This window comes from Diutina rugosa, assembly GCF_008704595.1.
Source record: "Diutina rugosa strain CBS 613 chromosome Unknown scaffold5_size317247, whole genome shotgun sequence".
Classification (NCBI taxonomy): Eukaryota; Fungi; Ascomycota; class Pichiomycetes; order Serinales; family Debaryomycetaceae; genus Diutina; species Diutina rugosa.
Genome location: NW_022995213.1, coordinates 157,085 through 172,146, shown reverse-complemented (window position 1 = coordinate 172,146; position 15,062 = coordinate 157,085). Strand labels below are relative to the sequence as shown.

The window sequence follows — 15,062 nt, the reverse complement described above, 5'->3', positions numbered from 1 at the left end:
CAATGGATTGGCCCTACCTAAGTGGCAACCCCCCAAATCAACAACTTAACCCTTTATACCAGGGTTTTAATGAAATCGTTACGTATTGTTCACTCATAACCAGGGTCACCCTCATTATTGTGATATCTTTCTCTACTGGTGGGGTATGCTCACTATGACAAACCCGATGAGTAATCTCACTTGTCGACCTCCTATAATCAGTGCTTCTAACAAACCGACCATGTGAGCCCTGTCACTAATTAACAACCTCTCACACTCTTTACCTACTCTTTTTCAATAACCCGTCTTCTAATTGTTCTTGGCAACCTTCGCTTAACCATGCCTACATCACCGCCCCATCGCGAAAAATCGCAGCCGCAGCAAGTCGCCATGAAGCAGGAGCAGCTTGACGAGATTGAACAACTAGAGAGCGACGCCAGAGAACTGTATCCCTATCTTGTCAGCGATGAAAAACTGAGTACCATGCGGTCAGTGGAGCCTGCTGAAGGTCCCAGTGTCGCCGAGGTGACGGAGGCCGTCGGCGTCACTCCTCCCTGGGTCCACTTTGTCGCCGGTGGCATCGGTGGTATGGTGGGGGCAGTGGCGACTTGTCCTCTTGACGTGGTCAAGACCCGGTTGCAGCTGGATATGTATACCAAAGCCTACAATCGTCTCCCCAAATCCCACAACCCGATCGTGCAGGCTTACCAACACTTTAGTGAGACGTTCTCGCTCATCAAAGGTCTTTACGTTCAGGAAGGTCCCCGGGCCCTTTTCAAGGGGCTTGGTCCCAATTTGGTGGGAGTTATCCCTGCTCGGCTGATCAACTTCTTCACTTATGGTGCCACCAAGCACTTTATCCAGCAACACACTGATAACCCTGAGGCGACCTGGGTACACTTATTACTGGGTATCAATGCCGGGTTCGTTACCCTGACGGCTACCAACCCCATTTGGTTGATCAAGACCCGGTTGCAGCTTGACAAGTCCACTGCTCGTCAATATAAGCTGCTGTGGGAGTGTCTTACCAGTGTCATCAAAAACGAAGGGTTTACTGCATTATATAAGGGGTTGCTGGCATCATACTTGGGTGGGGTGGAGTCGACATTGCAATGGGTGCTCTACGAGCGCATGCGTCTATTTATTCACAAGCGGAGTATCGAACGTCACGGGCTCAGTGGTGCCAACAAAACAATGCTGGACCATGTATTCGAATGGGCGGCCCGCTCTGGGGCAGCCGGGGCGGCTAAGTTCATCGCGTCGTTGATTACTTACCCTCATGAAGTGGTAAGAACGAGATTGAGACAAGCGCCGTTGGAAAATGGTAAGCCCAAATATACGGGGCTTATCCAATGCTTCCGTCTTGTGATCAAGGAGGAAGGATTGGCGCTGATGTACGGGGGGTTGACCCCTCACTTGTTGCGTACGGTGCCAAACTCAATCATCATGTTTGGTACCTGGGAACTCGTGGTGAGACTCTTGTCGTGATGTTCCCTGTGGTAATGATGTTGATGACTGTGTATAGTGTATCTTCTTGTATATATGGGTAGGATCGTCAGGATGGTTGTGACGTAATAAAAAAATAGTTAATCTATCTGTAATGTTTGGGCTACGCTGACTAAGGTTTGTATCCTTAGGTGACCTAGACTGTTTGAGAAAATAATGCAAGCGATTGCAAGTGGTATTGAATTGATGGCAGCGGCGTTTCCCGATTGTGTAATGCCCCTTTTCCACACATACACTCTGCTTGAATAATGACTCATACGATGCATTCGAGAGCAGCGCGTCGAGGTCGTAATCAGTAACTTTAAGTGTGACCATGTATATAGCAACCGACAATCCCCTAGCCTGACTTATTACACCCTATGAGTCGGACCTCGTCTACCCCTCCCCGCTCCGAACTGAGTCATCGGCCGCGCACCCGCGATTTTTTTCAGTTAAAAACCCTCCGTTCACATTGTCATTTATAACTCGGTTAGCAAAAATGTCGACTCAAGCCGGCCAAGTGTTCTCGAGGGAAGCTCTCGAGCAAGTGTTGAAGCGGAGATTCTTTTATGCTCCTTCGTTTGAAATCTACGGCGGTGTGTCCGGGTTCTACGATTTTGGTCCCCCCGGGTGTGCGTTGCAATCCAACCTCATTGACGTGTGGCGGAAGCACTTCATCCTCGAAGAGGACATGTTGGAGGTTGACTGCACCTGTCTTACTCCCTATGAAGTGTTGAAGACCTCGGGTCACGTCGACAAGTTCGCCGACTGGATGTGCAAGGATCTTAAGACCGGTGAAATTTTCAGAGCTGATCACCTCGTCGAAGAAGTGTTGGAAGCGAGATTGAAGGGTGACAAGGCTGCCCGTGGTATCAAGGAAGAAGTCAAGGAAGAAGATGAAGACAAGAAGAAGCGGAAGAAGAAGGTCAAGGAAATCAAGAACGTGAAGCTTGACGATGAAGTCGTTGCCGAATACGAAAACATTCTTGCCCAAATTGACAACTACGATGGTCCCGCTCTCGGTGAATTGATTGCCAAGTACGACATTACCAACCCCACTACCGGCGGCAAGTTGGAACCTCCCGTTGAATTCAACTTGATGTTTGAAACTGCCATCGGTCCCTCGGGTAACTTGAAGGGTTACTTGCGTCCCGAAACTGCCCAAGGTCAATTCTTGAACTTTGGCAAGTTGTTGGACTACAACAACGAAAAGATGCCCTTCGCCTCTGCTTCGATCGGTCGTTCGTTCAGAAACGAAATTGCCCCCAGATCGGGTTTGTTGCGGGTGAGAGAATTCATTCAGGCTGAAATCGAACACTTTGTCGACCCTGAAAACAAGAAGCACCCCCGTTTCGTCGAAGTGAAGGATGTCAAGCTTAACTTCTTGCCCCTGCATGTTCAAGAATCTGGTCACACCGAAACTGTGGAAAAGTCCATCGGTGATGCCGTCGCCGAAGGCATGGTCGACAACGAAACTTTGGGTTACTTCATTGCCAGAATCGCCTTGTACTTGGCCAGCATCGGTATCGACCCCAAGCGTACTCGTTTCAGACAACACATGGCCAACGAAATGGCTCACTACGCCTCGGACTGCTGGGACGCTGAATTGCACACTCTGTACGGTTGGATCGAAGCCATCGGTTGCGCTGACCGTTCGGCTTACGACTTGTCGGTCCACGCCGCCAGAACCAATGAAAAGTTGGTGGTCAGAGAACCTCTCCCCGAACCCAAGACTGTCGAACGTTGGGAATGCGAAATTCAAAAGAAGAAGTTCGGTCCCAAGTTCAGAAAGGATGCCGGTACTGTTGAAAAATGGTTGACCCTGAGAACCGAGTGTGAGCTTGAAGACTTGGCTCAAGAATTGAAGTCGTCGGGCAAGATCACCGCCGACGTCCCTGAAGTGGGGCAGGTCGAAATCGACTCTGACTTGGTGTCGATTGACAAGGTCACTCGTACCGAGCACATCCGTGAATACACTCCCAACGTCATTGAACCTTCGTTCGGTATTGGTCGTATCTTGTATTCGTTGTTTGAACACTCGTTCTACACCCGTGAGAATGATGCCGACCGTGGGGTGTTGTCGCTTCCTCCCTTGGTGGCCCCCACCAAGGTGTTGGTGGTGCCTCTTTCCAACGCTGCTGAACTTAAGCCTATCACTCAAAAGGTCAGCGCTTATATCAGAAAGCAAAAGCTTCCCTTCAAGGTGGACGACTCCTCGGCTTCCATTGGTAAGAGATACGCCAGAAACGATGAATTGGGGACTCCCTTCGGTATCACCATCGACTTTGACTCCGTCAAGGACGACTCGGTCACCTTGAGAGACCGTGACACCACTAAGCAAGTGAGAGGCACTTTCGAAGATGTCGTTGACGCCATCAAGGCCATGACTTACGATGGTGTTCTGTGGGACGATGCCACCAAGAACTTGAAGGTTTTCGAAGGCCAAACCGGTGAGTAAATATATAGATAATAGGTTACGATTTCAAAATAAAAGAATTAGGTTTTTCTCATGCTCATCATAAAAGTGGTGTCCACGTCTAATGATCGTCGCGCGGTGTCTCACCTTCTGTATGTATCTAAATTTAGCGAAAGAGTGTCCCCTAAGTCATCCATCTGATTTTGATTTGAATCATTAAATTAGTCCAAAACATTCACACTACTTCAAATCGGCCACCTTCGTCCATTTTCGATGGCGTTCCAAATCTATCCTCCCCACTTTAACATTCGCGCTCATCAGTGAAAATTTTACCACGCCCACCTTACACACATCGCCATGAGACCGATCAAACTTATGGGTCACGAGAGATCGTTGACCCAAGTGAAATACAACCGGGAGGGCGACCTTTTGTTCTCGGTGGCCAAGGATAACGCCGCCAGTATCTGGTACTCGTCCAACGGGGAACGTTTGGGCACGTTGGAAGGCCACAAGGGGGTAATCTGGTCGATCGATGTCGACCCGGAAACGTTATACTGTGCCACTGGTGCTGGTGACCTTTCCGTCAAATTGTGGAAGGTTGAAACTGGGGAATGCTTATACACTTGGGACCTGCCGTCGCCGGTGAGACGGGTGCACTTCTCTCCCGACGGCAAGCGGTTATTGGCGATTGCCGACCAAGTGATGGGCCACGTTGGTACCATCACCATCTACGACATAAATCGCGAGCAAGGTCTGCTGCAGCTGACGAAGCCTTCGTTGGTGATCGAGACCGCCAAGGATGGCGCCAAGGCTACCGTGGCTGCGTTCACTGGTGATGGCAAGTACATCATCGCTGGTCACGACAATGGTTTTGTTTCTAAGTACGACGCTGTCACTGGTGAACGTATTGACACTTTCCAAGCTCACGGTATTCACAACGAAGATCAAAACATCACCGTTACCGACGTCCAATTCTCCCCCGACTCCACTTACTTCATTACCTCGTCCAAGGACCGTTGTGCTGTCTTGGTCGATGTGGAAACTTTCGAAATTCTTAAGGTGTACAAGGCCGATGCCCCGATGAACACTGCCGCGATCACCCCGGTGAAGGACTTTGTTATCTTGGGTGGGGGTCAAGAAGCCCGTAATGTCACCACCACTGCTGAGTCGCAGGGTAAGTTCGAGGCGAGATTCTACCACAAGATCTTCGAAGATGAAATCGGTCGTGTCAAGGGTCATTTCGGTCCGTTGAACACTGTGGCCGTCCACCCCGATGGCACCGGGTATGCCAGTGGTGGGGAAGATGGTTTCATCCGGGTGCACACCTACGACAAGACCTACTACGACTTTTTGTTTGATGCGGAAAGATCGGAGAGAGCCAAAGAAACTCTCACCGAGGAAGTGGCTGTTTAGATTATCCCACGTTTGCATGATAGATGTATAATAATGGCACGAAAGGTAAGTTTTCATGACATTTCGTTGTAAACTGCAGCTAAACACAAGCCGTCCCCCACGTCGTACCCCATTCTACTTTAGTCAAATAAAAAGAAATTTGCTTCGGCCCAAATGTACATCGTAATGTATGGTCCACGTGAGACGAAACAACTTAAAGTTACGCCATGTAGAGCAAACGGCAATCGTTTTTGCCTCGCCACAAACTGCATCTGGGCGTTTACGAAAATTTCGGGACTGACGTAAGCGTAGAAGTCTCCGTGAAAAATCAATAAGTTCTGTCAACTACATTTGTAGATGCGCTAAAATTTTATTTCAAAATTAGCGTCGTTAGTAGGAACTGACAGCAGTCCGTCTGAGACCAGCAGTGTAAAAATTTTATGGAATGCCGTCTCAGGAATTCCGCTTATCGGCCTGCATGGGTCATGACTGTAGACACGGTGCGTTGGGGGGTTATATGTAGGTCCTGATGACAGTGACGCCATCACTTATCATCGCTACTGGAGCTTCCACTCCTCATTATGCCCCCTCTGCGTGCCCTTATTAGCGATAGTGATGACGATCTCGGTGGCGGTTTTGTCGTCAGCCAACCCCTGCGGCGCCGGCGTCAGACTAGGGAAAAGCTGGTGTCCTACGCTGAGCTGAGTGATGATGAGATCGATCTCAGTCAGTTCGTCAAAGTTGAAGAGACTAGAGCGTCCACCAAACGGCTGAGACAGCCGAAAGCATCTCCTATTGAAGCTAAAAAGCGGCAAATCAAAGAGGAGTCATCAGATGACGAATTTCACATATCTGACGATAACCATGAGGAGCTGGAAGACTCTGAAGTCTCCGATGGCGAACTAAAATTGGTACGTGCTCGAGAAGTGGAACGTGATGGCAGACTGGCACATGTGGCCATCGAGCTCGATAGTGCTACTGAAGATGAGGACGACCAACTGCTAGCGGCTCGGGCTCGGGATATGGCTCGTGAAGCTTCAGACTCAGTCAAGGAAGAAACTCCAGCCGATGAGTTGGGTAAAGAAGACGGCGACAAGAAGAAGAAACCTAAGGCGAAACGGAAACCGCGGCAAAAGAAGCCCGCTAAGCCTAAGATTCCATACTATACTCGGGTTACTAATCAATTATACGAACAGCACCCCGAGCTTAAGGATGTGTTTGTTCATTTAGAATCGCTCGGACGTGCTCCAGTGCAGCGGGCAACTCAACCACCGGGGATGACCATTAATTTGTTGCCGTTTCAGCTTGAAGGTTTGCACTGGCTTGTTTGTCAGGAGCAAGGGGAATTCCACGGTGGGGTGCTTGCCGACGAAATGGGTATGGGTAAAACCATTCAAACTATTGCCCTCATGATGCATGACCGTTCCAAGCGACCTAATTTAGTAATCGGACCGACAGTGGCGCTTATGCAATGGAAAAATGAAATTGAAGCCCACACTGAACCCGGCATGCTTAAAGTACTTTTGTATCATGGTGCTAATCGTCCTACTAATGTGGCTGAGTTGGAGAAGTACGACGTTATCCTCACTTCCTACGCGGTGCTTGAATCGGTGTTCCGTAAAGAAAAGTACGGGTTCAAACGTAAAGAGCGGAAAGTCAAGGAAAAGAGTGCGATCCATGCAATTCCATTTTACCGGGTGATACTTGATGAAGCTCATAATATTAAAGACCGTAACACTGGTACGGCAAGAGCGGCGATGCATCTTAATACCCAAAAAAGATGGTGCTTATCGGGGACACCTTTGCAGAACCGGATTCTGGAAATGTACTCGCTCATCCGATTCATGCGTATCGAACCTTTCAACAAATACTACTGTTACAAATGCCCTTGCGCTAGTGAGGAGTGGATGTTTTCTAATGGACGGAAGTGTGATGAGTGTGGCCATCTGCCAATGTTGCACACTAACTGTTTCAATCACTTCATGTTGAAAAACATTCAAAAGTATGGTATCGAAGGTGATGGTGCTACCAGTTTCTATCACTTGCGTCTTCTTCTCAAAGGAATCATGTTGCGTCGTACTAAACTTGAAAGAGCTGATGATTTGGGTCTTCCTCCTAGGGTGGTGGAGATTCGTAAGGACTACTTTAACCCTGAAGAAAAAGATTTGTACCAATCTTTGTACAGTGACTCGAAGCGTAAGTTCAATGACTTTGTTGCTGAAGGGGTGGTGCTTAACAATTATGCTAATATCTTTACGTTAATCACTCGGATGAGACAAATTGCGGATCACCCAGACTTGGTATTGAAGAAAGTGGGAGGCAATATTGGTGACTTGGGCCGTGTCGAAGGGGTTATCATGTGTCAGTTATGTGACGACGAAGCTGAAGAGCCTATTGAATCGAAGTGCCATCACCGTTTCTGTCGGCTTTGCGTTACTGATTACTGTGAACTGTTCGTCGGTGATGAAAAGCACTTGACCTGTCCTGTTTGTCACATTGGTTTATCAATTGACTTGGAACAACCAGCACTTGAAGTGGATGAAGAGATGTTTGCCAAGGCACTGATTGTTAATCGGATTACGCAAGGGGCTCATGGTGGCCAATGGAGATCGCTGACAAAGATCGAGGCGTTGGTGGAGGAGTTGTATCGACTCAGACTGGACAAGCATACTATCAAACTGATTGTGTTCTCTCAATTCACCCTGATGTTGGACTTGATCGAGTGGAGATTGAAGCGTGCAGGTTTCGAAACGGTTAAGTTGAGTGGGTCGATGACTCCTCAACAGCGTGACTCCACCATCAAGTACTTCATGAACAATACGCAGGTAGAAGTGTTCCTTGTTTCTCTCAAAGCCGGTGGTGTTGCACTCAATTTGTGTGAAGCATCTCAGGTTTTCTTGATGGATCCTTGGTGGAATCCGTCCGTTGAATGGCAATCAATGGACCGTGTCCATCGTATTGGTCAAAAACGCCCGATCAGAATCACACGGTTCTGTATTGAGGATAGTATCGAGCTGAAGATTATTGAATTGCAGGAGAAGAAAGCAACCATGATTAAAGCGACGATTAACGCAGACGAGTCAGCTGCTAATCGACTCACTCCAGACGATTTGCAGTTTTTGTTCCAGTAGCAAGCTCTACATGTATATAAATGTATCAGAGTACCCGTATGACCTAATAGTATTCTTTGATGATTCACTGTCGCAATCATTTAAGCAAAAAACGCAAACATTACCATTCAGATACATGTTATGGAGGATTTAATTGAGTCAGGTATTTTTGGTTTCTATATGCGAATGGTAAGCTGGTAGCTCGAAGTATTAGTCTGATTGGGCCTCTTGGGCCTATTGGGAACTCCACTTACGATGATTCTTCCTGATGGAATTGCTGATTTCTTCTTGTAGTTTATGCTTTTTCAAAACCTAACGATTACTCTCAATTAGATTCCAGTGCATATGCAAGGCAAAATTTTATCGTTATCGCCGCACTTGACTCACACTGGTGCCGACTCTCCACAATATGCGGCTCGCCGACGCGGCCGCTTTCGGGTTGCCCCGGCACCTCCATAGTGAAATTTTCACCCGCCAAACCGGAGCGAGTGTCATCCACGTGACATCTTGATCTAAAATATCAACGATTTTGATTCTAATCATACGGCTAGACCATCATTCTACCTTCCTTTACAACTGGGAGCCTTTCCACTTACATTATCGTGCAGTGCTCACCATTTGCCGTAGTGACTCACTATTCGCATAAAACCAATCGGGCCGCCAGAATTTTTCACTAGGCATGGTTGACTTTTGGCAGGAATACTTGGAGAGCCCCACGCTCTCGGTGTTGCCCCATGATTTTTTGAAGCCGGCAAACAACCAGTCGGTGGAAGCGGAGTATGAGTTTGAATTGCCAGGGACGTTCGTCGACGGGCTTGCGACGTTTGCTGCTCTCATCTACCGGTTAACCGGCGACGACGACGTCGTCATTGCCACCGATAAGCTGGCGGAAGACCCCGCCTTTATCGTGCGGACGCAGTTGCAACCGGAATTACTGTTTGCTCAGTTACAAAAGAAGGTGGAAGCTGAGTACACCGCCAACGCTGAAAAAGTCGACTACCAGAGTTTAACGGAGGTCGCTCTGAGAATCAAGCAAGCGAAGCAATTGGACGACGAGCCGGGGCTTTTCCGGTTGTCGTTCCAACACCGTCTGCCTCGCCAGCAATTGCTGACGCTGGTCAAGGGGCTGGTGCGCGATCTTGCTGTGTTTTATGACGGCAAAGTAATGACTTTCTACTACAACTCGTTGCTTTATAAGCGTGACCGCATGGTGGTACTTGCTGAGCAGTTCACCCAATTCTTGAAGGCCGCTACTGCCAACCCTGAAACCCCTATTACTCACATCAACCTTGTCACTGAATCGCAACGAGCACAATTGCCCGACCCCACTCGGGACCTCGATTGGAAGGGGTACAGAGGTGCTATTCAAGATATCTTTATGGCTAACGCTGAAGCCCACCCTGACCGTACTTGTGTGGTGGAAACTAAGCTGTTCATGGACCCTGAGTCGCGGACGCGGACATTCACTTATAAGCAAATCAACCAGGCATCTAACATTGTTGGTAACTACTTGAAAGAGACTGGGATCAAAAAAGGTGACATTGTCATGATCTACGCCTACCGTGGGGTGGACTTGATGGTGGCAGTGATGGGGGTGCTCAAAGCCGGGGCTACCTTTTCGGTGATTGACCCCGCTTACCCTCCTGCTAGACAAAACATCTACCTTTCCGTGGCTCGCCCTCAAGGGTTGATCGTATTGGAAAAGGCTGGGGTGTTGGACTCGTTGGTTACTGACTACATTAAGGACGAGCTCAATGTGGTGTCAACCATCCCCCAACTTAAGCTCAACGATGACGGTTCGGTCGTTGGTGGCAAACTTGCTGGTAACAATGATGACTGTCTTGCTGCCTATGCTAAGTATGCCGATGTTCCTACCGATGTGGTGGTGGGTCCTGACTCCAACCCTACCCTTTCCTTCACCTCGGGGCTGGAAGGTGTGCCCAAGGGGGTGTTGGGTCGCCACTACTCGTTGGCATACTACTTCCCCTGGATGTCTCAACAGTTCAACTTGAGTGAAAAGGACAAGTTCACTATGCTTTCGGGGATTGCCCATGACCCGATCCAGCGGGATATGTTCACTCCCTTGTTCCTTGGTGCTCAATTGTTGATCCCGACCAGTGACGACATTGGTACCCCGGGTAAGTTGGCCGAATGGATGGCGGAATACGGTGCCACCGTCACTCACTTGACCCCCGCCATGGGTCAATTGTTGAGTGCTGAAGCCACCTGTGCCATCCCTTCGTTACACCACGCGTTCTTTGTTGGAGATATCCTCACTAAGCGTGATTGCTTGAGATTGCAACTGTTGGCGGAAAATGTCGCTATCGTCAACATGTACGGTACCACCGAAACTCAACGGTCGGTGTCGTTCTTCGAAATTGCGTCGCGGGCCAAGGACCCCACTTTCCTCAAGAACTTGAAGGACGTCATGCCCGCGGGGACGGGGATGCAAAACGTCCAGCTTCTTGTGGTCAACCGTAACGACCGTAAGCAAACTTGCGGTGTCGGTGAAGTTGGGGAGATCTACGTGCGTGCTGCCGGTTTGGCCGAGGGCTACCGGGGCTTGCCTGATCTCAACGCGCAAAAGTTCGTCACTAACTGGTACGTTGACCCGCAACAATGGATTGACGCTGACTCCGGTGACGAAGAATGGCGCCAGGCCGGGTGGCAAGGTCCCCGGGACCGGTTGTACCGGACCGGTGACTTGGGCCGCTACTTGCCCGATGGTAACGTTGAGTGCTGTGGTCGTGCTGACGACCAGGTGAAGATTCGTGGGTTCCGTATCGAACTTGGTGAAATCGACACCCACCTCTCGCAACACCCATTGGTGAGAGAAAATGTCACTTTGGTGCGTCGTGACAAGAACGAAGAACCGACTTTGATCTCGTACATTGTGCCCCGTGAGTGTGACGAGCTTGAACAGTTCAAGCGTGATGCTGGCCACGGCACTGACCCTATCGTCGAAGGGCTCGTGGTTTACCGTGAGCTTATCCGTGACATCAAGGCCCACTTGAAAAAGCGCTTGGCTGCTTACGCTATCCCCACCATCATTGTCCCGATGGCTAAGTTGCCGCTTAACCCCAACGGGAAGGTCGACAAGCCTAAGTTGCCGTTCCCCGATACCGCTCAATTGGCGGCGGTGGCGCTGGAAATTGGTGCTGAAGCCGACGACTCTGAATGGTCTCCTTTGGAAACTAAGATTCGCGATTTGTGGCTTACGGTGTTGCCCAACCGTCCCGCGGTTATCGCCAAGACTGACTCGTTCTTCGACCTTGGTGGTCACCTGATCTTGGCCACGAGAATGATCTTTGAATTGCGGAAGCAGTTGGCGGTGGAAATCCCTCTTGGTGTCATTTTCAAGCACCCGACGGTGGAACTGTTTGCTGAGGAAGTCGATAAAGTCATCAAAGGTGACGACTTCCAATTGGCTGACGGTACTGTGGTTGAGGAAGCTGAAGAAGAAAAGCCGTTTGACTACGCTAAGGATGCCGCTGAAATTTCTGCTACTCAATTGGCTAAGTCGTACCCTCTGCGGTCGCTGTTGGGTGACACTGTCAACGTGTTCGTCACTGGTGCCACCGGTTTCTTGGGGTCGTTCATCGTGCGCGATTTGCTCACTGCTAGAGCTAGCTTGAACACTAAAGTGTACGCTCATGTGCGGGCTAAGGACGCCGCCCTGGGGATGGAACGGTTGAGACAAACCGCCAAGACCTTTGGCATTTGGGAAGACTCGTGGGCCAACCGCATTGAAGTGGTGCTTGGCGACTTGGCTCGGCCTCAATTCGGCAAGGCCGATGCTGAGTGGGCTCAATTGGCTAACACCATCGATGTCATCGTACACAACGGGGCGTTTGTCCACTGGGTGTACCCGTATGTCAAGTTGCGTGATGCCAACGTCATTGGTACTGTCAACGTGCTCAACTTGTGTCAATCGGGTAAGCCCAAGTACTTCTCGTTTGTGTCGCTGACGTCAGCGCTCGATACTGACCATTTCGTCCACCTTTCCGACGAATCAGTGGCTCAAGGCGGTTCTGGGGTTCCTGAGCTGGACTCTCTTGCTGGTTCCGCCACTGGTTTGGGCACGGGCTACGGCCAGTCGAAGTGGGCTGCTGAATACATCATCAGAGAAGCTGGTAAGCGTGGATTGCGTGGGTGCATCACTCGTCCCGGTTACGTCACTGGGTTTTCGAAAACGGGGGCGTCTAACACGGATGACTTCCTTTTGAGAATGCTTAAGGGTGCTGTGGAATTGAGAGAATTCCCTGAAATCCTGAACAGTGTCAACATGGTCCCTGTCGACCACGTTGCTCGGGTTGTGTGTGCTACTGCCCTTAATCCTCCTGTTGCTGATCAATTGGCGGTAGCTCAAGTCACCGGCCACCCCCGGATTTCCATGCAAGGCTTCTTGAAGCTGCTTGCCACCTACGGCTATAACGTTGAAGGCACCGACTACTTGCACTGGAGAGTTGACCTCGAGAAGTTTGTTGTCGAACACGGCGATCTGGCTCTTTTCCCCTTGCTCCACTTTGTCTTGGACAACTTGCCTCAAAACACTAAGGCTCCCGAGTTGGATGACACTAACGCCCGCACCTCGTTAAAGGCTGACGCTAAATACACTGGTGAAGATGTGCTGGCAGGTGCTGGTGTTGATGAGAAGCAGATGGGGATCTATCTCTCCTACTTGGTAGCGATTGGCTTTTTGCCCACCCCTGATGTTGGCGGTAAGCTTCCGGCACCGCAAGTGTCGGAAGAGTCGTTGAAGTTGATTGAAGCTGGTGCTGGTGGTAGAGGTTCTGCCGCTAAGTGAACACTACGAAGTAGAACACTAGTTTATACATATATGATGAGCTATGAATGTACGAGCATTATTTAAAAGTTATATACAGCGCCGCCTTTTCAAACCGAACTCCAGTGGTTGAGTCACGTGATACGCTGGTGATAGTGATTTGGCGAGCTTGTGCAATGAAAATCTAAGCTGAAAACAATCAACAGAATGGTGCTCAGATGAAACTCAACAAAACTGTCTAAGCGTTATTAGATTAACTGCTCAAATTGATATGAAGCCATTGCTCCTGTTTCTGTTTCACTACCTAATGGACGACGCGTACTTTGCGTTTTTAAAGTGGGGGTTTAGACGATTGTCCCGTGCATTGCCTCGTCAACGGGGACAATTAATCTTCCAAGAAATTCTTCAACAATGAGCTATTGCCCCCCACCAGTATTGTTGGTCATCCCTTGATTGCCAATCGTTTGACCGACACTTGGAGGGCAAATGATATCGGCAATAATCGAGTTAAGGTCAGCCAAATGAGTAAGTTCTAAGATCACTGCTATGGCTTGTGTTTCTGGCTGATGACGACGTTGGTGCCATCGCGGAATGTGCTACACGCTGGGTGAGGGGACGCGCTCGTCATTGTATCCGTCGTCTCATTGACGACGGCGTGCTTTTATTAATCCCCTGTCTCATTGTCGACGGTGTGCATTTAGAGAGTTCCCCGCTTCATTTTGGTCTATAAAAGGGCGACTATTCCCCCTGAATTTCATCATCAAAAACTTGTTTGGGCGCTTCTCACTTACGAGTTGAGCAACTACTCGATTACATTCGACGCTCCTCTAACGAAGACCACCACCAGCCAACGACACAATCAACAAAATCCAGTTGGCATGGCTTGACGACGACGACGCTCATTGATTTCTGGCGAGGCAAATACCCCACTATATGATGGGGGCCCGCAACTGCTGAATACCATGGACCCCAAAATTATAACTAATGGGCCATGCACTAGCTGTTCTGCTGTTACACCAAGGTTTGTTTCATGTTCAAGCGATTGTCATGTTGCAGCCAGGTCCCCAGACCATCATCGTAGTCGGAGGGTTGACACACCATTTTGCGGCCCTCTGCACGGCGGCGTTCATCATAGGCGGTTTCCAATATCTGATCGACCCGTAACAGACAGTTATTACGATTAGTTACCATCGGCTGTCTAGGCATCTTAAAGGTGATAGTAATGATGGGTCACCTTTTTGATGATAGTTCTCACACTGGGGAGCTGACTGAAAGCACTGATAACATCCAAAGAAACTACAACAATGAAATTGTTTAAAATTCAAATAACCTGACCTACTACATACCATAATAAGACAAATACTTCCTCAAGTACTCATTAATTCGCCACTGTTGTTGAAAGACTGTGACCATGACTCATAACGTTTAAGACGCGGCGGGGGCAAATAAACGTCACGTGGGGTTTGTCTCACTGAATTCCCAACGGCTGAAAGAAACGTAGCTTGGGGGGATAAGCTAACCGAATTCCAGCCCTGACTCCCACCTAAAATATCACGACCGATGTAGATCTACAGCTTTAAATTGGCAAAACTGGGGATAAAGTGATGATATGTAGGTCAAATTTCGACCCCACCATGCTTGTCAAGGTGGGTGATGCCCCGCCCATAGCCGTGGCCCATCTCGCCACGTCTAAGGCGATCAATGGGTTTTCCTTTTGGCCGGTATCAGTTGCTTGCGCTGGTGTTACCACATCGCTCAGCCTCACTGTAATTAATCATGTTTGTTATCTACGGGCTACAGGGATGCGTGATCATAGGGGTTCTGAAGGACGCCTGATGATGAGATGAGCCATCGGTGCCTCACCCCGCTGAGGCGGAAATTTCCTGCTGTTCGC

General features: G+C 49.3%; 5 protein-coding genes across 5 annotated transcripts; all 5 read left to right on the top strand. All coding sequences in view use genetic code 12, as the record gives it.

The window, feature by feature from the left end:
• Nucleotides 1-369: 369 nt before the first annotated feature.
• Nucleotides 370-1,467, top strand: RIM2 (Rim2p; the record flags this gene model as incomplete). Its single annotated transcript, XM_034158689.1, has 1 exon — nt 370-1,467. One exon carries the CDS (start codon nt 370-372, stop codon nt 1,465-1,467), a length of 1,098 nt encoding a protein of 365 aa, XP_034009528.1.
• Nucleotides 1,468-1,963: 496 nt separating this feature from the next.
• On the top strand, nt 1,964-3,922 carry GRS1 (glycine--tRNA ligase; the record flags this gene model as incomplete). The annotated part of the gene is made up of 1 exon (XM_034158687.1): nt 1,964-3,922. One exon carries the CDS (start codon nt 1,964-1,966, stop codon nt 3,920-3,922), a length of 1,959 nt encoding a protein of 652 aa, XP_034009527.1.
• Nucleotides 3,923-4,237: 315 nt separating this feature from the next.
• On the top strand, nt 4,238-5,293 carry TIF34 (translation initiation factor eIF3 subunit i; the record flags this gene model as incomplete). Its single annotated transcript, XM_034158686.1, has 1 exon — nt 4,238-5,293. One exon carries the CDS (start codon nt 4,238-4,240, stop codon nt 5,291-5,293), a length of 1,056 nt encoding a protein of 351 aa, XP_034009526.1.
• A 560-nt stretch (nt 5,294-5,853) lies between these two features.
• On the top strand, nt 5,854-8,403 carry RAD16 (DNA repair protein; the record flags this gene model as incomplete). Its single annotated transcript, XM_034158685.1, has 1 exon — nt 5,854-8,403. One exon carries the CDS (start codon nt 5,854-5,856, stop codon nt 8,401-8,403), a length of 2,550 nt encoding a protein of 849 aa, XP_034009525.1.
• Nucleotides 8,404-9,061: 658 nt separating this feature from the next.
• Nucleotides 9,062-13,189, top strand: LYS2 (L-aminoadipate-semialdehyde dehydrogenase; the record flags this gene model as incomplete). Its single annotated transcript, XM_034158684.1, has 1 exon — nt 9,062-13,189. The coding sequence occupies one exon, from the start codon at nt 9,062-9,064 to the stop codon at nt 13,187-13,189; it is 4,128 nt and encodes a 1,375-aa protein (XP_034009524.1).
• Nucleotides 13,190-15,062: the final 1,873 nt, after the last annotated feature.